Below are 24,686 nucleotides of genomic sequence, written 5' to 3' on the forward strand. Positions count from 1 at the left end.
TCTCTTTGTTTATACAATCTATTTTCTTGTTTTGAAAATATTCAATTCAAGAGTAATGCTTAAGAAATGACATCTGAGGGGCGCCTGGGTGGCCCAGTCGGTTAAGCGGCCAACTTCGGCTCAGGTCATGATCTCACAGTCCGTGAGTTCGAGCCCCGCGTTGGGCTCTGTGCTGACAGCTCAGAGCCTGGAGCCTGCTTCAGATTCTGTGTCTCCCTCTCTCTCTGACCCTCCCTCATTCATGCTCTGTCTCTCTCTGTCTCAAAAATAAATAAACATTAAAAAAATAAAATAAAAAAAATAAAATGACATCTGAGATTTGGAAATTTATTCAATTTTGTAACTCCAATGATAGTTTATACCTTTTTTTTTAATCAAAATATAATCCTCTGAATTTACAAGACCCAAAAAAGACAAATGTAATTTGTTAAAAATGAAAGCAAAAGATTAAAAATTTTAATGATTTGTTCATGGGTTTTTATAGAATCTGGTTTATCTAGAACTGAAATCTGACTTCTTTCCAAGATATAATAATAAATTCTTCATTTGTAAAATGAGCACCATACACTAGATTTTCTATTAAGATTCTTTCCAGCTCTTTGACTCAATTTAATATTTTTTTGAGGACCAGAAACCTCCAAAGATTTTTTTAAAATAATCATCTTTTTCATCCATATCAAGTAAGATCTTGTTTTAAGGGTAACCTTTTCAGGAAACTCTGGGACTTAAAAATGATTTATAGATGAAATAATTTCTGGCCAATAAGTAAAAATAAAACCAGATTCCTGGCTTCACACTGTGATTTGGATAACTCAGTTTACCTCTTTTGGTCCCAATACCAATAAATTGGGATACCATATGATTGACAGTTCTATATTAAGACTCATTTGCCCCATTTTATTTTTCTTCAATATTCCAGACTTTTTTTTTAATATTTACTTATTTTTGAGATCAAGAGAGAGAGAGACAAAGAGCAAGCAGGGGAGGGGCAGAGAGAGAGGGAGACACAGAATCCAAAGCAGGTGCCAGTCTTTGAGCTGTCAGCACAGAGCGTGATGTAGGGCTTGAACACACAAGCTATGGGATCATGACCTGACCTGAAGTCGGACACTTAACTGACTGAGCCACCCAGGAACCGTCTAACAGATACACACATTACCATGAGCCAGAGACAACAGCCTCTGCCTTGCTCGTATACTGACAGAATCTGCCTACATAGGAATTAAAGCCCTCAAGTTATTCTTTGTTCTCCTGTGAATTTACAAAGTGATTAGGAAACACTCTTTCCCACACTGAACTCCTGTAGAAGATTCAAATATGCAGGGACAACCAAGTCACAGGATCCTATCACGATTTATCTCCAACATCACAAACGTGGCACAATAAAAAGGGCTCTCAAAATGAAAGAAAAATATTCACAATGAGTAAATGAAAAAGTCTGAAATATTAACTGATGTTTTGTTCTAATTTTAATTATTTAGCATAAAATATCTCAATATGAAATATTCACTAACAACAACAACAAAAACCTGGAAATTTTTATTCTAGGTGACGGTTATTTTAAAAATCCTTATATTCACATTCTGTGAGACACAAACTTTCTAAATCTCCAAAAAGGAAAATGCCAAAAATTGGCAAATTACTTTCATACAATGCATCTATAATCAGTGCATCTACTTTGATACTGATTTAAGGAAATAATGAATCTTGAGCAATTTTAGGTCTAAGAATCTTTTTAATCCTTCCTGTGAAAGCTGCCCTCTAGTGGTTCTACGACGGTTACACACCCTGGACTCATTACCTGAGAATTGGCGGCTTTCTCAGGGACAGGAAGGACAGTGGATTTTGCTTCCTGGAGAATTTTTGGCATGCCGTAGAAACGCCCACTGACAAGCATCACAGTCAGCAGTTGCAAGGTGAAATTAGAGCCCAGGGATAAGAAGACCTATAAACAATCAGTATCAATGACTTCTTTAGTAGTATAAAAAATAATTTTCAGAGAAAAATACTGACATTTGACAGGAGTCCTTAGCACAACATCTCACGGTCCTTGCATACAGTTTCATCAATATATGTCTTTTCCCTCAGGTCATAAAACAAATCACAAGTACAAAGACTATGGGGTGAAGAGTGATCGAGTGTAAAAACACAAATTTGCAAATCTTCCATGTGTGTCCAAATGCCTCAAGAATGATAACAATCACAGAAGTCACATTAGTAATGGAATCATGTACCACAGGAATAAAAGAGCGCACTGGTGAACAGTCAGCATCTAAAACTCACTTTCTTCTTCTCCATCGAGTGATAATTACTATGCTAATGAGATTTACTCAAAACGGATAATGATGTAGGTGTACTGATCATCCGAATATTTTGGATAAATAAAAATTACTAATAAAATGTATTAGATTACAAAGTTTTAAAGTTTTCAAATCTAACTAAAAAAGGGAAATTCTGAATTTAAAAATTAATGTTACTCTAAAATGGATTTTTTTTTTAAATTTACAAAGCATTTTCCCACAGAAACATGGTTGTTGATAATGGATAAGCCTCCAAGTCATCTCATAATCTGGACTATTACTAAAAACTCTGTACACCTTTATTGAATGCAAAAATAACCATTTTTGTGGAGTCTGTTCTTCTTTTAAATATAATGTACTTAAACATACACCACAGTCCTCCAAATGTGCAAAATATGTACCCTAGTAGTTTCAAATGTTATGTAACATGAGGATAACAGATGCTTCAATCATGCAATCAATCTTCATTTTTTCAAAGTGACACTCACTGAATATGACTCATAGATCAAGTGCTAAGGAAACAGAAATAAATCAGTGTCCTCACTTCAAGCATGTGCCTCCCACCTCTCTTCTAGGGGTGCACCCTTCCTCCACACAGTTCACTGGCTGGACCGTTATGGTGGGGCATGTGCAGAAATCGAGGGTTAAGATTTTTTCAGTGGTCTCCTTTTTCCCTTATGCTCTAGATATAATGCATTGCTCTTTGAAGACTGGGATATTAGTTAGAAGAAGAAAATATGCATATAACTTTTGATTCTCCAAAACTTAACTACTGATGGCCTACTGTTGACTAGAAGCCTTACTGATAACATGAACAGTCAATTAACACATATTTGATAAGTTTTCACATATTACTACTGTATTCTTGCAATAAAGCAAGCTGGAGAGAAGAAAATGTTCTTAAGAAAATCATAAGGGAAAAAACATTTACAGTGCTGTACTATATTTGCTGCAACACATCCACATGTAAGTGAACCCGCACAGCTCAACTCAGGTTGCTCAAGGGTCAACTGTATACCATTCATCTTTTCAAGTGAAAGGAAAAGAAGACTAACACCCTTCAAAATGTTCCAGGTACCATGCACTACAAGAGACAATCTAGGAGTTAGGAAGATCAAGGCTTTTAGTCCCTGTAATATATATCACTTATTTTGGATTTCCTACACATAGTCTGAGAATAGTTTTGTACTATCCATATGGCTTAGTAAAATAACAGAATAATCAAATCTTCACTGTGGCAGGTCTTACTGTCAAATGAAATCTCACTATAAAATAATAGGAAGCTATTCCTAGAAAAGCTAAAGGAATGTCCCCTGGTGTTCATTAACAGAAATTAAAACTTGAATGCATTCACAAGGTGATATTACATAGATAGGTATAAGAAAATGTTTTGTTACATAATTTAGGCACACTGTATTTTTTTAAAAACTCTTCTAATTTGTCAGTGAGACTTAATACAATCATATTCTGGTCAAGTTCATCCATCTCCCACTTCCCCAGCTTTGCAGTCTTTATTCCAGTCTGGAAAATTTTCAGAAACAGGAAATGGAGGCTAGAAATTAATACAACAGGGTCAGGGCATCGAGTCAATTTCCCAAAGAACTATAGGAATGTTAGAAATAAGTACTGCATTAAGTGTCAGATGCATTTAAACAAAAATATGTTATTACCAAATGGGAATATACTAAATTCATTTATGAACTGCACATGTCTCATCCAATAATTATTATGCATTTTTATGGCATTTTTTTATGGTTATATTTAAATATCTCAGTAAGATTTTAAGCTGAAAACGAGATAAGCCAGGCCTCTCCTTGAAACGGTCAGGAAACTGAAGAAATGCTACAAACCTGACTCCTCACTGGCACCAGGTCCACTTTATATCTGGCACCGTCTTTGACCACCAGCTGCCTCTCTGAATTTTCACTAACAACTAGCTGCTCCTTTTGGTCAGAAGAGATCCGAAAACCAACAGCCACGTCTCCAAATGTTCCAGCAAGCCGGGTTACATTAATTTGGATGAATCTACTAAGGTTTTGCCCTACAAGGATTGACTGGTAATCTGAATACAGAGCAAATACTCCATGTGGGTCATCATTTGCAGAAACAGAGAACTGTGTGATGCATTTCTCTGGATCCAGTTCTGCTCCTCCCTCTACAGAAACAAGCCGGATCACATAATCTTCTTCAATCTCAGGTATATCATCTGGCAGCAAATGAACATCAAATCTCACTTCACTCTCTCCATCAGCAATAGTGAAAAATCCTTTTGTAGAAAGAAAGTCTCCAGTAATGTCAAACACACTGCTTATTTCCCAGTAAACCTAAAATAAAAGGAAATAATCCAACAAAGTCACATAATTCAGTATATTGAATCAAAAGCCTTTATATTTCCCCCCATAATATACAAAAACTAACTCTGAATTGTGCAGCATCATAGTCAAAGCCAGACTCTCCAAATAGTCAGTTTAGAAAGTATGGAAGAATGACATTAGCATCATGAAAGTATATGAACTCTTTCAGACTATTGTATGCAATTTGCAGGACAAGATTACAAAATCTCATTTCACTTCTAAAATAATAACATGATTTGAAGAGATAAAGCAAAGCAAAGTTAACTTTGGAATGGCAGTTCCATAAATACATTCTAGAGTTCTGAATATGTATTTGATAGGCATTTGAATCACAGACAATACTTGAAGATAAAAAGCGAGTAGAGAATCTGATGCTTCATACTGGAATTTGTTTGGGTTCACTTTTAACAAAAAGGGAATATCTACAAGATTTCAAGAATTACAAATTCTTTTCCAAGAATTTTTGTACCCCTAACCATAAAGTTTCCACTGAGGAAGTACCAGTTAATCTCCAATATGTGAAAAGAGTTAAGTTCATAAAGAAACTGCAAAGTATGTTCTGCTAGCAAACAAACAACCTTGATCTGTTAGACAAACATCCCGATGATTTACAAGACCATCCCCAAACAGTCTATGTCAATATACATGCAAATGCAACCTCTTAAAAATCAGTTGGTAAATGAGAAAATTATACTGAGAAATAAAGCTCTAAAGAATAGATTAAGCAATTTACAAAACTCATTGAGGGACTTAAGTAGGAAAAGTTAAACATCAGAGCAAATAAGAAAATACAAAATAATTCAGTCACACCCTTCATGACTAAGTGTGAGAAAGATCTTTTCAATCTAAGTATAGCTGGGTTTAGAGAAACAGCTAGAGGTTGATGTTGGCTGAAGAACCCAAAGGTGCTGAAATGAACCTTCTCGGCTTCTCTGAAACTCATGTTACTTCTAAAATTTTTACCATAACATACAGTTTCTCTGTTCTTCCCAATCACGTTTGTTTGGCAAATTGTCACACTATTTAAAAATCAAATGAAAAATAGTACCATAATTTCTCCAAAAATGCCCTTGACTCTTTTGACAAAGAAAGTAATGATCAGGGGCCCTTCCAGAGCCGACGGCTCTGAATAGGTCTTCTCAGATAAAGACTCAGGAGCAAACTGAACAACCCCATTTGGATCGCCAAACTTCTGTATCTAAAAACAGAAAAAGATAGCAGAATGAATAATATAACAACTACAGATGAAATTACAGTACCTAACATATCAATATGCAGATAAGCTGAAGAAATGAAAGAAACACAGAAATAAGTCTTGAATATAATCTGCCTAGCTACCTGATTTTTCAAAAGCTTCTTCAGTACACTGATTGTTATCTAAAACAAGTAGGTTCTTATTCCCCAAGGGTAATGGGAGTGTCTGGAAAACTGTAATTTGGAGAGTCTCAGAAGGATGGTACTTCAATGCCTGAATTTGATTTGATTTGCCTCATGTTTGCTTCACTTTACCAGGTCTAATTGTTCAGTCAAACACTAGCCTAGATTTTGTTGTGAAAGTATTTTGTAGATGTGATTAATATTTACAATTGGTTGACTTGAGTGAAAGAGATTACCCTTGATATTGTGAGTGGGCCTCCTCCAATCAGCTGAAGGCTTTTAGAGCAAACACTAGAGCTTCCCAGAAGAAAAGGAATTCTGCCTCAACACTGCAATTTAGGAATCCTGCTTGATTTTCCATTCTGCCAACCTGTCCCACAAAATTCAAACTCAAGATCACGACTGCAAGTCTTTCGTAACCTTCCTACCAGCCTGCTCTATGGACTTTGGACTTGTCAACCTTCACAAACGTGTGAGCCATTTTTTTTAAGTCAATCTTTCTCTCTCTTTGTTTTTCTGGAGAAGTCTGACTGATACAGACCCCAGACTATTTTCTAAGCTTAAAAAAAAAAAAAAAAGAATATCTCTCTCGATCATTTTCACAGTAGCCTTGGTCCCCAGCACTTTCTACCCCTAATGGACTAAATGGTTCATTCATATAAAATACACTAAATTCAGAGTTGATGCAACACATCATTGCGCTAATTGAACAAATAACCATTCTTTCTCCCCACAATCTGCCTTGTGACTGAGTTAATAACTTTTATGTACTTTCAAAGCAAGGATACCCAATGTTTAGGATGATGTAACAAACAGCTCCTGTCTAAAAGTGCAAAAATATTTCCAAAACACCAAATTTTCTCAGGGAGCAAAATAAGTATTTATCACACTACATGAAGGCCACTTAAAAAGTAACTACCAATAATCAAGCTATATAATGAATTAATATAATAACCAGAAAGTCTGGTCCATAGGAATTATTCTGACTTTATCTGGTTTTATGACTTTCGATACATCTTAAGCCCATGGAGTTTCAACAAATATAAAATGCATTTTTTGATAAATTCATTAAATCCAAAATTCTGTGGGAAAAATAAAGTTGGACTTACTGTTATAGTAATATCTTTAGATCTGGAGTCTAATTTAGCTTCTCCTTTCACAAGTTCAAGTTTAATAATGAAAATCTCTTCAACTTCAATGTCTTCATGAGGATAGATTGTCAGAGTGATGGTTCTCACACCACCTTCTCCCTCTCCAAAATAGAAGAATCCACTCACTGGGTCTGCAATGTCTCTGTTCTGTGGTGGTAAAGCTTCTTGAGAATTGGGTCCTAATATCTCCCAGTTCACCTGAAGGATATTGTGTTTTTAATAGAGATGATCAATTTCAATTTTTTAATTTATTTCTTTATTTTAAAATTTTTTAAAAAGTAATCTCTACACTCAATGAGGAGCTCAAACTCACAACCCTGAGATCAAGAATGGCACAATTTACTGACTAAGCCAACCAGGTGCCCCAGAGATAATCAATTTTAAGCAAAGAATTACTTTGCAGGATATGTAGTATTAGAAACAAATATATCTATATATGAAAATTATTCTATGATATCTCCAGCAAATTCCTCATGTCTTTTAAAAAATACTAATATTTGAGGGGCATCTGGGTGGCTCAATCAGTTACATGTCCAACTTCGGCTCTGGTCATGATCTCATGGCTCTTGAGTTCAAGCCCCATGCAGGGCTCTGTGTTGACAATTCAGGGCCAGGAGCCTGCTTAGGATTCTATTTCCCTCTCTCTCTCTCTGCCCCTCCCCTGCTCACACTCTGTCTCTGTCTCTCTCTGTCTTTCAAAACTAAACATTGAAAAACAATTTTTTAATTAAAAGTTAAAAAAATAAAAATACTAATATTTGCAAATATAAACTACCTAATTGCAGGATATAAGTTTTCAGGGATAACAATGTATATGCTTACTAAGTAAAGAAAAGTATGAATACTTGGTCATTTGTCATCACCACAGGATAACAAAAATATAAAAGCATGTATTTTAAATATACATTTTAGAGAAATAAAAATTTAAATAGTATGAATACAACACTGTTTTGCTGTATGCACAGGTTCTGTCAACCAAAACCCATTTGAATAAGATAATAAAACTATGTGAAAAATCTTATGGGTGTGTAACTTCTTTTAAATACACCTAAATAAATTCCTAGTGTAAAGCAAACACAACTTTTCTTAAATTGTTATAAAAAACAAAATTATATTCTAAATGCCTTTTTAAATATTTCTATAATATAAACTCATATACTTTTCATATCTGCAAGGAAAGAAAATTGGGAATTTCTCTTTGCTTCTTTCCTCTTTCCGCAGCACTGGGCATGCAGCTGACCACTGCCTCTTTCTGGCAATGCTGCATCCTGTCTTCAGTGGCCTCCATGATACATACCTTCCCAGTTTTCCTCCGCCTCTACATCTCAGGTTTCTTAGCTGGCTCTCCTTCCTCAGAGAGTTCACTGCTGGCAGCTGGGGACCTCAGGCTGTCTCCTTCACGTCCCTATCTACGCACCTTAGGCCACACAGTTTCAAATGCCTCCACACGTCAGCAGCTTCTCCCCTCCCCGCAACCGCAACCCATACTTACACATGCCCCTGCCTGCCCGACCCTGCACTGGGACATCCGGTATCAATCTCCAATTAACATGGCCAAAACAGAACTCTTGGTTTTCTGCCAAGCTTCTGCATCTCAGTAAACAGCACTACAGTTTAACCAGCCGCTCAACTGAAATTGCAGCAGTTATTCTTCATTCCGCCTTCCCTCAGCCTCCACTAGTCTAGTGTTTTCTCCAAAACATACTCAATATCTATTCACTCCTCACCATCCCATCTCCACCTGTCTGAGCCACTGTCATCCTGACCCTGGACGACACAGGGCAAGAGCCTCCTAACTAACCTCCCTGCTTCTACTCTGGCTTCTTGACATTTCATTTTCCTTAGAACAGTCAAAAGGGAGCTACTTAAAAATGGCAATCCAGGGACATCAACACCATTCCCCCACTTCAAACTCTCTAATGGTATCCTGTTTGCACTTAGAATGCTCTTTAGTCTGGCTAAGGAGGGTCGCTGTGATCAAACATCTCTCGACCTCTCTGATCTACCTTGTGCTGCTACCCCCGACCACCCAAGCCCGCTACCACATGGAACTCTCCGTACCTCAAACATGCCAGGCTTGTAGATACACACTTATTCCTTCTGCCCAAATGCTCATCCCTCTAACAATTACGTGACCATCTCTTTCTCAGCATCCAGTGTTCAGCTTAAATATCACGTCACCATCTAATCTAGAGTAGTCAACAACTCTAACTCTAGAGTAGTAGTCAATCTAGAGGTAACTCACGATTGTGTTTCTCAATTTTACATCCCTGCAGAGCACTTAAGTGCTATCACATAATTTTCTTTTTGTTTATTGCTCTGAAAACTCTAAGAGAACAGAGACGAGGTCTGTCTAGGTCACCAGTGTATTCTCAGTGCCCAGAAGAGGACCTGGAACATGGAAAGCACTCAACAAGTACTTGAACTAATGCGTTTTATAAGAATTCTTCATTTTATTTCTAACTTGCTCTCGAGAGATTCTGATGACAGCTTGTCTCATACATTTTTATGGACTTATATGACCTGGAAGCCACTTTACCCCTATTAGGTAATTAATAAATATTATTGCATATACATAAATGGATATATTTGAATAGTAAGAAAATCCAGCTCCATACTCAAGCTATCATTTTTCAAACCATGGGAAGAAGAACTCTACCTGAATCTCTCCCAAGAGTCCTCCAGCCCGCTCCAGCAGCAAGGATAAAATCACTGTGGAATGGGGATTAGGAACAGAAATGTTGCTTTCATTAAGAAATCTTACAACGCCAAACGGAGGGTCACTCTTGGCAATTGTGATTCTGCTCACTAGGTGGCGCCCAAGGACCGCTCCTCCAGTCGCTCCAATGAGCAAAATTTCAATGGGCTCTGCAAATTCACTGCATAGCAAGAAGGAGCAATTCTGAGTTTAAACATATTAAAACGCTTCTAAAACCCAAATAACTAGTCATTTTCCAAATTGGTCATACATATTCAAGGCACAGCATTCATACACCAGTGGTACGAAGAGGGTGCTTAGCTAAAAGCATGAATGATCAACTTCAATATTACATAACCTGCAATAGTTATTAGACGTTCTTCCTCTCTTTTGAATTGCTTAATGCATTATTAAGGAAGTGAATTGCAGGATGCTTCTACATTCTGATTAGGCTTTTCAAATCTAAGAGAACAAAAATTTATTGTTTCCCTCTATATGCAAAAAATGACAAAGACAATCCTAATGGTCTCCTGATCCCTTCTTCCCTACCCCAGCCCCCATAAAAGTTTCTCATGAGTTTCTCAATTGGCACATGTATAACCTAAAATCCTGTTATCAGTGCAAAACATAGGTAAAGACTGGAACACAAAAATCCTGCTTTACATATGCCCAAAGTATTTCCAACATTACTAAATAGTATTACCTTTCATTATCATCAATGATGGAGACATTTATAAAACTTAAATTCTGTCCATGCTGAAAGGTGATTGAACTGCCATGCAGTATATAATCCACACCGGCAGGAACTGTAGAGGAACTCCGAGAGATGAAATCAGCAGTCACACGGCCATAAGTCCCCTGCAGCCTCACCACTGGAATCATAATCACGCCAACATCCTCCTCCACTGTGGCAGGAATATGTAATTAACTGGTATGCCAGACAAAACCACTATCTTTTTAAGACTCAGTCAAATTAAACACAGCAATATAACAGTACAGTTGTGCAAGCCCTCAATGTTTCCATAGTTCATTTATCACTTTAAAAAATATTAGTGAAAATTTCAAGACATTTTTTATGAGAAATGCAGTTTGTCATAAGTTAAAAATTATAGTGAGCAGTGCAAGTTAGAATTGAAATAACCTATTTAATCATTAGCACAAGAATTCTTCCTCTGTGTGCTACATACAAATAAATGATGCTTGCTTTCCAAGACAATGCTAGATGAATATGAAAAACCCTTAGACAATGCTAGATGAACATGAAAAACCCTTAAAATATGTGTACTCAAAGGAAAGTATTCTGGACTGCTGCTACATTTAGTTGAAGTCTATGTAATATAAATAACTGTGTTTAATGTTAATTATATCATATGAATGTTTTAGAAGTCCACATATAAATATAATTCTATTACTTCTTGAGTTCCGATGAAATATATTTGAAAATGTGAAAATGTATCCTCAAAGTTTAATTTCAACTTAGAAATTCTTTTCAAAAATTTACTTCCTCTTAAGCTATGCCAACCTCTGTAAATTAAAATGTCATTTAATAGTTTACACTAGCTATGTTTACATTAGCCAACAGTTTATATTAGCTATAGCTAAATAATACTGAATTTACACTGTAGTTATAAATATGCATTGCTCCAAAGACAACAAATCAAACAGAAATCACTGAACACAAAAAAAATTCTAAGTGATTTATTTATTTCTTGGTATAAAACTAAAGCATGACTTTTATTAACTGTAGACTGAAGTTCACAAAATAGTGATGTCTTCCATATCTGTAAAGTCGATATTAATCAATTGCAAAATGATTTCTGATGAGCTTTAAAAATGGGTACATAACCAATGAATATGATGGAGGCAATGAAGTCAAAAAGTTAATTGCAGCAAGAAGATAACATGATTATTTTGAAAGGCATGTTCATATTCTACCTTTAAATAAAATAAAAAAGCAGCCCCTTTTTCCCCAGGAGGGCTTACAGCCATAGATCATGCATTCTGCTTCTAGGGGGGTGGGGAACAGACAACAGTAGGTGGCTGCTGTTAGGAACTGTCACAAGAAAGTACGAGTAGGTGCCCAGATACCACCTGCATTGTATCTGCAGTCCAGTAAAACGGTCATTTCAAAGCTGATTATTTATTAGAAACTGAATATTCACTGATTTCTAATCAGAGAGGAAATGATTTCATAAATGAGAAAGATACTTTATGAAAATGACTGAAATCTAAACATTGCAATAATCCTAAGGTTCAATGGGTTTTCTAAAGCCTCATTCCTTACCATTCAGCTTTGCCACACACAAGTAAGGTTCATACTGCCCAAAGATAACTCAAAATATATTTTACAAATAAAATATATAAATATATGTAAATACATATAAAGGTGTACATGTAGGGGCACCTGGGTGGCTCAGTCAATTAAGCATCCAATTCTTGATTTTGGCTCAGGTCATGGATCTCCCGGTTCATGAGACTGAGCCCCACTCAGGTTCTATGCTGACAGGGTGGGGCCTGCTTGGGAATTCTCTCTCTCTGCCCTTCCTCTACTCCCATCGTCTCTCTCTCTCTCTCTCTCTCTCTCTCTCTCTCTCTCTCTCTCAATAAATAAATTTAAAAAACCTTTTTGAAAAAAGAAAGTTGCGGCAAATTTATAAGATGACTGAAAACTTACCTTCAAAGGCAGTGTATCTTGGGTCAAATTCAATGACACCCTCTACATTATCATTTTTCATTATTATGATTCGAATAATGGAGATGTTTCCTATTTCGGGAGGTTGATCTATCTGAAGTCCATTTTCTTGAATGGTAAAATCATACCCGCTTGCGAAGTCATAAAAAAAATAATAAAAGAAAAGGAGTAAATAATTGTTCATTGAAATGTCCTCTTAGCTCCTATAACTTAGTCCTATTAAGTGTTCTTATATTTTTAAAGATCCCAACACTAAAATATTTCTTTTTCCTGAAATGATGCCTGAAACAGACTTCTGTGCTGCTCCCAATTATCACTGCCTGCATGAAACCTAAACCAATATAAAGTTATTAAATGAGAAAAAGACTATTGGGAAATTGGGGAAAAGTTGTAAAATGAACCTCTGGGTGACGAATGCATTGATAAACTCATCCAACAGTGATGGACCAAGGAAGAGGATGTACATGAAACTGTAGTGCACTCTGAGACAGGAAACCAGCTGGGCCACAGTCACAGTGTCAGGATGAAAGGGTTACTTTAAAATTTTTTTATGTTTATTTACATTTTGAAAAAGAGAGAGAACAAGCGAGGGCATTTGTATGCGGGGAGGAACAGAGAGAGAGGAAGAGAGAGAATCTCAAGCATGCTCTGTGCTATCAGCACAGGGCCCAATGAGACTGCAGAGCTGAACATGGGGCTCATTGCCACAGACTGTGAGATAATGACCTGAGCCAAAATCAAGAGTTGGACACTTAACTGACTGAGACACCCAGGTTCCCCTAAAAGGGTGACCTTAACTTTTTTTTAATGTTTATTCATTTTTGAGAGAGAGAGAGACAGAGCACGAGCAGGGAGGGGCAGAGAAAGAAGGAGATACAGAATCCGAAGCAGGCTCCAGGCTCTGAGCTATTAGCACAGAGCCCGACACAGGGCTCGAACTCACAGACTGAGAGATCATGACCTGAGCCGAAGTTGGACACTCGACTGACTGAGCCACCCAGGTATCCCTGAAAGGGTTACTTTAAGGAAAAAAAGGGTGTCATGCCACTAAAGAAATTTCAAGCTATAAGAAAATATCTCTGTGGACACCAACTGCAATCAATGCCTCTATTCTTTAATACACATGGTAGTTCACTTGGCTAATGACATATTTCTGCTGAGGAAGTCACCTTTTTTTTTTTGATTGATGTTTTTCCCCATGAAGAAAAGTTGTGACCTCCAGAGTTTTATATCACTTTAATTCCTGAAGCTAAAAAATGTCACAAAACCATTTCAGTCTTTTCTTCAATTCTCAAATTCTATTTGCCTGGTGTTTTTATGCTACATAGTTTCAAAAGGTTGAAAGCTGATTAATAAGATTATTTGTAAGGCAACATTAGAAAACTGGGGATTAAACTATTAAGTAAGAGTCAATGTTAACAGTTGTCTGAGATGGACTGTAGATGACCTGATTCCCTTAATCCCAAAGAAGTAAATTTTCTAGCAACTAGGCAAAATGAGATCATACAACTTTCCTTTTTCAAATCAAAGGAAACCTAGAAATTCACCTAGAAGGAAAAACTTGGTTTTCTCAGAATTAAACTTAAGCAGGAATTGCTTTTTAAGGCCAAGTCATAGTTAGCCAATAGCAACAGATGTTATCTCCACACTTAATGAGTTAATTTGGCTAAATTTCACTTACTTAATGAAAACAGCGAGCAGCTCAAATTTTAACACATTTAATGTAAGCTAAAATTCATTCCCATTGTCGGTTTTCCTTTTTTCAAATGGCCAGGAAGATGGTGGACATTCAGACTAAGGATGCCTACCAAAAGCATGTAACCACTTTCAAAGTAAGAAGAGGGTCCTGCTTGGATAAACTGGCAAGGAGACGCTCCTGTGATACTGCAAAAACATTGGTCTGGGCTTCAAGATGCCCAAGGAGGCCATTGAAGGCACCTATTTGACAAAAATGCCCCTTTCCTGGTAATTTCTCCATCCAAGGGCAGATTCTGTCTGGTGTGGTGACCAAGATGAAGAAGCAGAGGACCACTGTCATCCACTGAGCCTCCCTCCACTACATTCAAGAGTAGAACTACTTTGAGAAATGCTTTAAGAACTTGTCTGTGCACCTCTCCCCATGCTTTAGGGATGTCCAGATCAGTGACATTGTCACAGTGGGTGCATGCCAGCCCCTGAGCCAGACTTGCACTCAACAGGTTCAAAGTCATGAAGGCTGCTAGCACCAGGAAGCAATTCCTTGAGTTCTGATATTAGACATCTGTCCACACCCCTGAAGAAAATAAAGTTATTTTTCCAGTAAAAAAAAATTAATTACCATTGCCAGACACAGAATCATTTCTGGGAAATTTAAGGCTTGAAGTGTACACAAATCCACAGTATTTTTTCCCAAGTGGAATGATATACACTCTACCTAAGTCACACAGTGAAAGATTTTAGCTGGAAACAGCTTTTAAAGCATGGCATGCATATAACAGATGCAAAAACATATTCATGCACAAGAAAAATTCCTTTGAGACTCATAAATGTAGGGGCGCCTGGGAGGCTCAGTCCATTGAGCATCTGACTTGATTTCAGCTCAGGTCATGATCTCAGGGTTTGTGAGTTCAAGCCCCATGCCGGGCTGTGCTGACAGTGCAGAGCCTGCTTGGGATTCAATCTCTCTCTCTCAAGATAAACAAATAAACATTAAAAAAACTTACATAAATGCAAACATTATTCTAGTTGCAGGTTTTGTGTAGTCTGTCAGAGCAGACGTACTCCCTGGGCTACTACAGAATGCGTAAGGAGTTTCTGTCCTTGTTCATCAAGTCTGCTCCCACCAAATCAGGGAGTGAGACAGGCTCAGTATGGTTAATTCTTAATTTTCAATAAAATCCTGGTGCACAGCTAACAACTATCTTTGACTCAAATTTTTCCCCAGTTAGAAACTGCTGATGGGCAAGCAACCACCTCCTTCCCCCACAGAAGATAACACGGCCTTCAGAGATACCAAGGAAAGAAATCTCTCACTCAGTCCTTTCACAGGTGTGGAGATAGAGGTTACGAAATTATTACAAGCCCATGCCATGTTCAATTCCCTGACTACCCAGAGTGAATTCTCACAAGAAAAACAATATACTTTCAACTTTAGGGGAAAAATAATACTTTAGAACACTGCATAATTAACATCCTTTATCATAATTTCCCTTCTATGTCCTGTCCCACTGTCACATAAATCTGAAAAAGAACAAGTTCAGGATTAATCCCCACAACAAATATTCTTCTCCCTCTCTCTTTTTTTGTTTGCTTTTTCCCAATTTTCTTTACCTTCCCAGGAGTTCCACCTTTGTAATTACTAGAGAAAATTCCTCTGGGCCTTCTGGAAGACCATCATCAAGTATTTCAATCGGCACACTTTTTGCCATTTCCTCTGCTTCAAAGAGCAGCTCCCCTACCGCAGGGATAAAATCCAAGCCTGCCTCTGCTGTCCCACTCACGGTCTCATACCAGAGTCTCACAGGACCCAATGATCCACCTGAACGGGTGACTGTGATGTTCACCTATGCAAGAAACAGTTTTTATTTAATTTGGATGTTTTATCTACCAGACAATACTTAATTGTTATCATTTCTAACTAATTTTCTATGTTTATCAGGGTTATGTTAAGATTGCAAATAAATATATAAAAGTTTATAAATTATATGTTAAAATAATGATATTAACAAATTAGTTTGTGAAAACTATGGAAAATGAACAAGGAAATACTTTGTCAAGATCACTCACACTATAACTTGTTACATTAACTCTTAATATTTAAATTAAAGCTTAATCAAGCTTGCCAAAAAAAATCACTCACTCACAAAAAAATAGAAACTAAAAATGGTATTTAAGATTTTAAGCATTTTATACTCTACCCTTTTGGCTTCCTCTGACACTCGAAGTTGCTCATGTGAAAAGGAGAATCGGCCATAGGGAAAGTCACTGGCCACCACTGTGATACCAGCAGTGCTGCGGGATTCACTTAGTATCCCCCCCTCACTGACCCCAGTGAGCTGAAACTCATAGAAGCTCTTCTCCTCAGGAATGTCATCATTCAAAGCCTAGAGAAGGACAGAAAGAGACGTTATCAGTAGGATCTATAACACTTAAAGAAAAATGCCTATCACGTAAACAACAACAACAAACTCAGGGATATCAACAACCCCCAACCACCCCACCCCACCACACACACAGAACATAGGGAATAACAGAAACGAGTAATATTGATACCTGTATTATTACAACTGCTGCAGACTGTCCATCTCGCAATGTCAGTTTCCCTGATATTTCAGCAAATTCTCCCACAGAAGGAGGGAATATCCTCCAGTACACAGTGACCTCCCCCCAAATCGCTGAACCACGAACGAGGCTATAATATACAAAGGTATAATCAGTACAATTTTGTTGAAGTAATTTTTCCTAAATATGTTTCCTAAATATTTTCTGTGTCTTTCAACAACAATACAGACAAAACCTGTATTCTTTTAAAGGGATTTAAAAGAAAGCATTTATAGACTTTTCATGTAATACACAAGGGGCAAAATATGAATAGTTTACCACAGTTCTCTTAAAAAACAGCACTTGATACAAAGAACACTAGAGGAAAACTATGAAAAAGATAAAGTATTAACCCAAATTCGGTTTTTTCATTGATAGCTGTCCCTCTCTTCATGAGAAAATTTGTAATAAAGAAAACTGCCTATGATCATACTACTTTAATAGGCCCTAATTATATATAGGGCCTAATTTTAGAACACTTAGAATCATAAAATGTTTGATCCAGAGGATTTTCAAAGGAATGATCTTGTAGCTAAGACACAAGCTTACAGACAGGAAGTAACTCTCTTATTTGACACGGTGTGTGACAGAACAGGGTGAAAGCATCAGATCTCCTGATGTTAAGTGAAGGTACTTTCCTTGTCGTAGGTTGTGCAAATCACCCAAGTAGCAGTCATGATCATTAGATGTCAAGATTCATGAATATGCAACCGTATGATCAATACATATCTGTTGAAGAAACTTTTCCTAAATATTCTTCATCATCTAACTTCAAGATAGGTCAGGATAGGTCTTTAATTTTTAGCAAAACTTTTTTCTACTTTCCATAGGATGTTACTAACATATAAAATGATGATGCCTGAAGAATATGTATGTGATGAAAACAATGCACTTACATAAAAATGCTAAGGATTTTAAATAAAAGTTCAAAATCTCGACCTAAGCAAAGAAAAAGCATGAAGCCCATACCTGATGATAGCAGTACCATTGTATTTTCCTGAGGGTTCCCCGATGAGGACATGCTTAGATGATGGAGCAATCCCAACTTCTCCTGATGTTCCCTTATCTCCCCGAATGATTATTGATGCACTACCTGAGTTGAAGATGATACATAACATGAATGAAACAAACATATGTATTCACTTATTATATGCCTGGCAAAATTCTCAGCACTTTACATATATACTAATCCTGTGAGTCAATGGTCATGGGAATCATATGAACTAGGTGCTAACATTATCCTCATTTATCCTCATTTTCCCAACGAAATTATTTAAGCACATTGAGGCACTCAAGACAGTGAGGCAAAAAACTTGCCCCAAATCATATTTTAATGAAAGGGTGCAGGAGAAAGTGGGCAATAATTCCACTATCACTCTCATAATAAGAGAGTACTCTTCCACCATTTGCATTAATTTACTTCTGCAATGACCATTTTGCAGTTCACTAAAACTGGCTATGTGGCAAAAGTAAGAATTCTTGGGGTAGTTTTTTAGTTTTAATTTTCTGACTCTGCTATTTGCTTACAAGCATTTATAAAAAGCGAGTTAAATAATAGAAAGAAAAATTATAACAAGTAATATGAGTATTCATATTATAATTTGGCACTAACTTGAAGGAAAGTGTTTCCAGAAGCTAATATTAGGGTTTTATGAAACAAAGGACTGAGTAACTATACTCTCACTTTCTTTGGCAATGGATTAATAAAACTAAGAGTGGTCCGTCATGTCCAAGTATGCCACAATTCGAAATATATTTTTTAGATTAATAAATTATTCATCCTGAACCACAGGTATATTCTTAGTCTTATGTCTAGTTAGTCTATATGACATCAGTCTGACATCCAATGTGATGTAGACAACTGAGCTAACTTAAGATGTATGGAAGAATATGGTATAATCATATGATTCCCTCAGAGGTTTGTTGGAAAGTACTCTAGAGAAAAATGAGAAAAGAACTACCTTAAGTACATACAGTGATATTCTCTACAATTTTGAGAATCTCTTTGGCCTGGAATTCTGCTTTTTCGGCCACAGACCAACTCCATAGGATGGAGCTACTGATGTTAAAAAAGGGCACGTATATCACTAAGCTTTCATATCAAAGTTGCTGGGCCATTTTTTTATGGTTATTATTGTCTGTACCACAATGCAACCATTTTAGGACCATTAACCCTTTCTCTTCAGATAGGAAACAAATTTTCATAAGGACCATAGACAAATGAGAATTACGATGCCTGTTTCTGAAATGTCAAAATATTGAAGTAATCACTTTCAGATGAAAATAGACATAGCTAGCCTGAAACAGACATAATATGCTAAGTTTTAAAATAATATTTTATTATAAAAGCCATATGTGACAATTATAAATGTGTAGAAAATATAGGTAATCAAATCACACTATCAACATTTCAAGTAAGTAATTCCAAACACACTTATAACATGCACGTGAAAAAATGGGATAACTCTGAACATGTTATGAAGCCTGCTATAACACAGCAATTATCCACGTAACTAAGTGTTTTTAATGTTTAATGTAATTAAAGCTTTTTCAGCTATATCCTTTTGAATACTTATATGGTACTCTGTCATATTTAACCAGTCTCCTATTCATGGACATTTTAGGAAGCTTCCATATTTTACTTTACAAACATCACAACAACAACATCTTTTAAAAAATCACAGAGCTAAGTACTGTAAAATCTTTGATATATAACTTTACCAATTCCAATACCAATCAGGTATTAGAATTTCACTTTTAAAAACTCTTTGGCTGTCATACAAGTGGGTTAGCTTATGTTTCAGCAAACATTTTAGTAATTATAAAACCTAACTTTGTAACTACTCATTATTTGGTTATATTTTCCTGAGTATCTACTTTCTAATTTCCAAACATGTGAATTTCTCTTACCTTTCACTGGAGATATTTCTACTTCATCAATTGGTATCAACTGAATGGTAAAACGCCTGTCCTCCTCCAACACAGTATCATGAAGCGTGTGCAACACAATGGTCTTTTCAGACTCTGTCTATATCAAATGAGAAGAATAATAAATTTTCTGGATTGATAAAAGCCAAATTTTGAGTGTTCTCATTAGCAGAATAATGTTTATGCCCATAAGTATTTTTTCAAGTGTCTTTTTGTACCTTAGAATTATGAGTTGCTTCTAGAAAAATTACTATATAAAAATTAGCTCTGACCAAAAATCCCATGTAAGTTTTTAATTGGAAAGAAGGGGGAAAATTAACATAATCTCTAAACTGTCTAAACATTGACGAGACTTGGGATCAAATAAGAGTTACAGAATGGGTGGAAATGGGGATAACTCCCAGATGTCCAGCTTGATTGATGGGTTTTACCCTCAGTCAGGAGAGGAAACGTTGAGGGATGGAGGCAGTATCTGAAATTAAGTTAGATTTTAGACATCAGGTATGTGTGTGATTTTCCTCCAAAGTGCCTATGATTTCAAATAAATTCCACACATAGTATATACCATCATACGAATTCATAAGCAGTACTATGGGAAAAAAACAAACACAAGTTTGAAAAAAACTACAGGAGTCCTGATGCTGACGATACCTCATCAAAAAGAAGCGTCCCATTCAAAGGCCTGAGATCATTTTTAGCTGTCTCATCTATGGTCCACTGAAGTCGAACAGCTCCTTTTCCTCCTAGGGACCGGACAACTGTCAATGTCACATATGAATCAGGGTCATCAGACAAAAGAGATTCATTAACCATTACCTAAAAGAAAGAAAATCCAGTAAGGTGAAAAAAGAAAGGAGCAGGAAAAATAATCTTATTTCTATTTGCAAAGACTGAAACTTTTCAATTCAGAACTCTGTTCATGGCATGTTACAATCATCTGGCCAAAAAAAAAAAAAAAAATACTTCACCAAACCCCATTTCCTTTTTGTCCTAGACACTCTGCTGAACTTGGCATCTCCTAGCCTTTCCTCATCTCCTAGCAATTAGGTAGAGCATGTGACTAAATTCTGGCCAACAGTAACACATGGGAAGTGAAGTATGTTCCTAACAGTCTGCATCAGCTTCCCACAAAACATTCCACATTCCTTTTTTCTCCATGTGCTGGGTGACTAGTGAGGACTCCCAGGAACCAGGACAGAGTCAAGAAGGAAAGAAGTGGGTGCCTGAGACGCCAGTTGGACAAGAGGTGTCCCTAAGACCCCACAAGGACCATGGATGTAGGGCTTCTGAAGGAATAAAAAAATAAACTCTTATTATCTTAAGGAAGTAAGATTTAGGGGTTCTTTGTTAATGGAGTCAGGCTCCCCAGATAATACAGACTGCAAGTGTCCTCCTAATTATCTGCAGTTTGCCAATTTTAGGAAGTCCAAATTTATTTGTTTTATTTTGTTTTTTTTTTAATTTATTTTCAAGTTACTTAACACAGTGTAGTCTTGGCTTCAGGAGTAAGTCCAAATTTAAAAGAGGTTTTTATTAACCTGACAGAAATAGAGAAGGAAATTCAATACATTAATTTACCTGTACTATTTATTTTCTACACAAGTTCCTTATTAAGAGAGCTGGTTCAACTGAATTGCATATACTGACTGGGGAAGCAAAGTCCAAACTAAGCCTATAATATCCACCTGTTATGTAAATACAATAATATAAAACAATGCTTTCTATTTTCAAGACAGATACCTAAGTGCCCAACACAAATTTGTTTTGCTTTTTTTTTTTTCATGAGATTTGGTAATGGTTCCAAGAGCAGAGCTTTAGAGCTAACTAATATTTATTGAGCTTCTAGTATATGTCAATTCCGGCATATACATTATCTTATTTAAGCTTCACAGACGCTCTAAGAAATCTGGGGGTTGGATATATGCACATATATGGAAAAGAGAAGCCTTCTCTTCTGGTTCAGATGTTCTGACTCCATAGCCAGTGCTATTCATGCCACCCCTCAGATAACAGAAATATTAAATAAGAAGCAAAGTGAGAAAGAAGATACCCATTATAAACTTATCATTCATATATAAGTCCTTTTTCTTTCCATAGATGATAACATTGCAGCTTCAGTTTCACAAGGAGATTTCTTGAGCCTGTGCTATTGCCAGTGCTTTGGTATACTTACCATATTGCCCTCATGAGCAGCTTATTTGTTCTGACAGATTTATATTAATAAACTTTCCTCAATATTGTTGACTTCTAAATCTAATCTGTCATCAAATAATGCTAACAAAATGTTCACTATATGCACAATACTGTGTATCTTAGATACATGTTAAAACAAAAAATGTTGTGTTATCAAGAGCCTTTGGCAGTAAGAAACACAATATAAAAAAGTAACCACAAAGGGCTGAAAAACAAGCTGCTGCTGATACTACTAATTATAAAAATAGCAATTGACACCTACTAAGTGTAAGACTCAGTTGTAAGTGCTTTACATATATCAACTCATTTGTTCCTCACAGCAAGGCTTATGAGAAATAACACAGTAGGAATTGGGTGACCTCACTCTCACTTTTAGATTGCAAGACAAATTGGAAACTTGAGGTTACTACAATAAGATATGAGTTCTCAGGCCAAGGGTGCACTAAAGTTTACAACAGTAGTTAAGATAAAATAAAGTTATTTATGAATAGGCATATAAGTCTTCATTTTCCCTAATAGTGAGAGAAACTTATACACATACCGTCTAATGCCTAGGAGTCCAAAAGCATGACAAAGTTAAAAGCAACATTTATGTTAAGGTTTTACCACTGAAGATTTGAATGAAACCCTGAACCTTTTATCCAAACTCAGAAGTTAAATGACATTTTATGAAAACTGAATTATATTTATATCAATTAAAATATTTCTTTTCACAAATGCAAAGAAAAAAAGCATAGATGGAAATAAAAAAATATTAATGATGTCCGTATCTTAGGTTAATAACATTATGGATACTTTTTACTCTCTTCTTTATACTAATAGCTTTATGTTTTCCAGACTTTTCATTTTGCTCAGGAAACATTCACAGCCACTCTTGTGACTCTACCACTCCTTACAAACACTTAATTCTGCTTATTCATTTCCCAAGAAAGAGAGACTCATAAGGCTATAGCAGAAGTGTGTGTGTCCTGTCCCTCTCATGGTTCCTATTCTCTTATGAAATTAAAACTTCAATGATGGGGGTGCCTGGGTGGCTCAGTCGGTTAAGCGGCCGACTTCAGCTCAGGTCATGATTTCGCGGTCCGTGAGTTTGAGCCCTGCGTTGGGCCCTGTGCTGGCAGCTCAGAGCCTGGAGCCTGTTTCATATTCTGTGTCTCCCTCTCTCTGACCCTCCCCCGTTCATGCTCTGTCTCTCTTGGTCTCAAAAATAAATAAACGTTAAAAAAAAAAAAAACTTCAATGATGTAATCATTAGGTAATTATTAGGATATATTTAAAGTTTGGAGCATCTGGGAAGCCCAGCCTTAATGGGCAAGTTATAAGTCTAGCCTTTCATCCACAAAATAGTAAAGACAATGAGCATTGGGAGCAATCTGTTTATTATTTAAAATGATCTATTATGAATTACTAATTATCTATAAGTGGTCAAATAAAGGGAAAGGTGACCTATAGACCAAGAAAACTTTGTATATCAGAATTATCTAAATATATGATTATTTCATCTTGGAATTTCCTTTGAAAGACAGCCTTAAAAATGGTGATATAAAATCATGTACTAATTGTGATACAGTTTTAACAATTTTTTAATATTTAAGATGTAGAGATAATTTAGCATTAGTCACCAAATCTGGCTGCATAAATGGTTAAGTTTTTTTCTCCCTTAGCAATTAAACCGGTAATAGTAACTGGCTTCCCTCTTCCAGGTCCTGAAAGTAGACAACCAAAGGGAAGTAAGAGGGAGGAAAGAACAAATACAAAGAAACATTTCAGCTGGGTTGACTGTGGTGTTTGTTCAATATGAGACTGAGTACCAGAAGGGAAGGTAAAGTAAATCCCTCCGTGTTTTGTTCAATATAAGACTGAGTACGAGAAGGGAAGGTAAAGTAAATCCCTCCCCAACTAAATGTATCCTAGGATTTAACACTTAGATTCATCATAAAATCTTGCCTTGTGACCAGGATGGTGGTCTGGTAGCAAGACAGGCTGAGAACAAAACATATGGACAAAAACTAACTCTTGGTCTACGATACCCAATAAGTAAGATTTTTTTCCCCCTTTGTAATTGTCTGATCTTAGATGACTCATTACTGTCAAACACAGATTAGAGGACTGACCCTTAATTCAACAGCCAACTTCAAGGACTTTTGAGCAGAAAATCATGAGTGAGAGGTAAAAGTTTTTTAAAAAATGAAAGATATCTTTCTTTTAAATCTACAAAAATAATTAGCTTAGGGGAAGGCACCCTCCCCCTGATATATTTAACTTACAGTCTTTTCTTCAAATCCAAATACTCCAAATGGGGAGTCATTTTGCGGAATAACAACAGTTACCACAACGTCATCGCCAAGTCTGCCACCTCCAGCCACCCTGATTAAGGAAATAGTGAACGTCTCCATGAGTTCAAGTTCAGCATCATCAATTATGGTAATTTCTATCATTGCAGTAACCTACAAAAGAAAAGGGAGAAAGAAGGAAAAGGAGGGAGAGAAATCAGGGAGGGAACAAGGGAAGGAGGGAGGGTAAGAGGCAAGGAGGATATAATATAATAACAATTTTTGATCACATATATTTAAACTTTTAGTTGACAGAAATATAGTACAAAAATATAGTATTTTTTGGCCTGTTATGTTCATAATACTATTTTAAAATTATACATACTATTTAGTATTTCAAATCAGAAATTTACAGTCTATT

General features: G+C 36.3%; 1 protein-coding gene and 1 pseudogene across 9 annotated transcripts in view; one reads left to right on the top strand and one right to left on the bottom strand.

Annotated features, from left to right (window-relative positions):
* The window catches only part of ADGRV1 (adhesion G protein-coupled receptor V1), a 590,892-nt gene that overhangs the window by 359,910 nt on the left and 206,296 nt on the right, over positions 1–24,686 (bottom strand). For all 9 annotated transcript variants that reach the window (XM_053907199.1, XM_053907200.1, XM_053907201.1 and 6 more), the window contains 14 exons: positions 24,260–24,439; positions 20,451–20,615; positions 19,782–19,899; positions 17,841–17,964; positions 16,824–16,962; positions 16,469–16,654; positions 15,882–16,114; positions 12,555–12,703; positions 10,584–10,785; positions 9,842–10,061; positions 7,141–7,380; positions 5,703–5,852; positions 4,151–4,624; positions 1,802–1,945 (listed from right to left, as the gene is read on the bottom strand). In XM_053907199.1, the coding sequence (XP_053763174.1) occupies positions 1,802–1,945; positions 4,151–4,624; positions 5,703–5,852; positions 7,141–7,380; positions 9,842–10,061; positions 10,584–10,785; positions 12,555–12,703; positions 15,882–16,114; positions 16,469–16,654; positions 16,824–16,962; positions 17,841–17,964; positions 19,782–19,899; positions 20,451–20,615; positions 24,260–24,439 (2,724 nt within the window). The remainder of the gene's footprint in view (positions 1–1,801; positions 1,946–4,150; positions 4,625–5,702; positions 5,853–7,140; positions 7,381–9,841; positions 10,062–10,583; positions 10,786–12,554; positions 12,704–15,881; positions 16,115–16,468; positions 16,655–16,823; positions 16,963–17,840; positions 17,965–19,781; positions 19,900–20,450; positions 20,616–24,259; positions 24,440–24,686) is intronic.
* On the top strand, positions 14,333–14,943 carry LOC109274865 (40S ribosomal protein S11-like; annotated as a pseudogene).

Source organism: Panthera pardus, unplaced genomic scaffold (genome assembly GCF_024362965.1).
Source record: "Panthera pardus isolate Hobbes unplaced genomic scaffold, ASM2436296v1 HiC_scaffold_2, whole genome shotgun sequence".
Taxonomy (NCBI): Eukaryota; Metazoa; Chordata; class Mammalia; order Carnivora; family Felidae; genus Panthera; species Panthera pardus.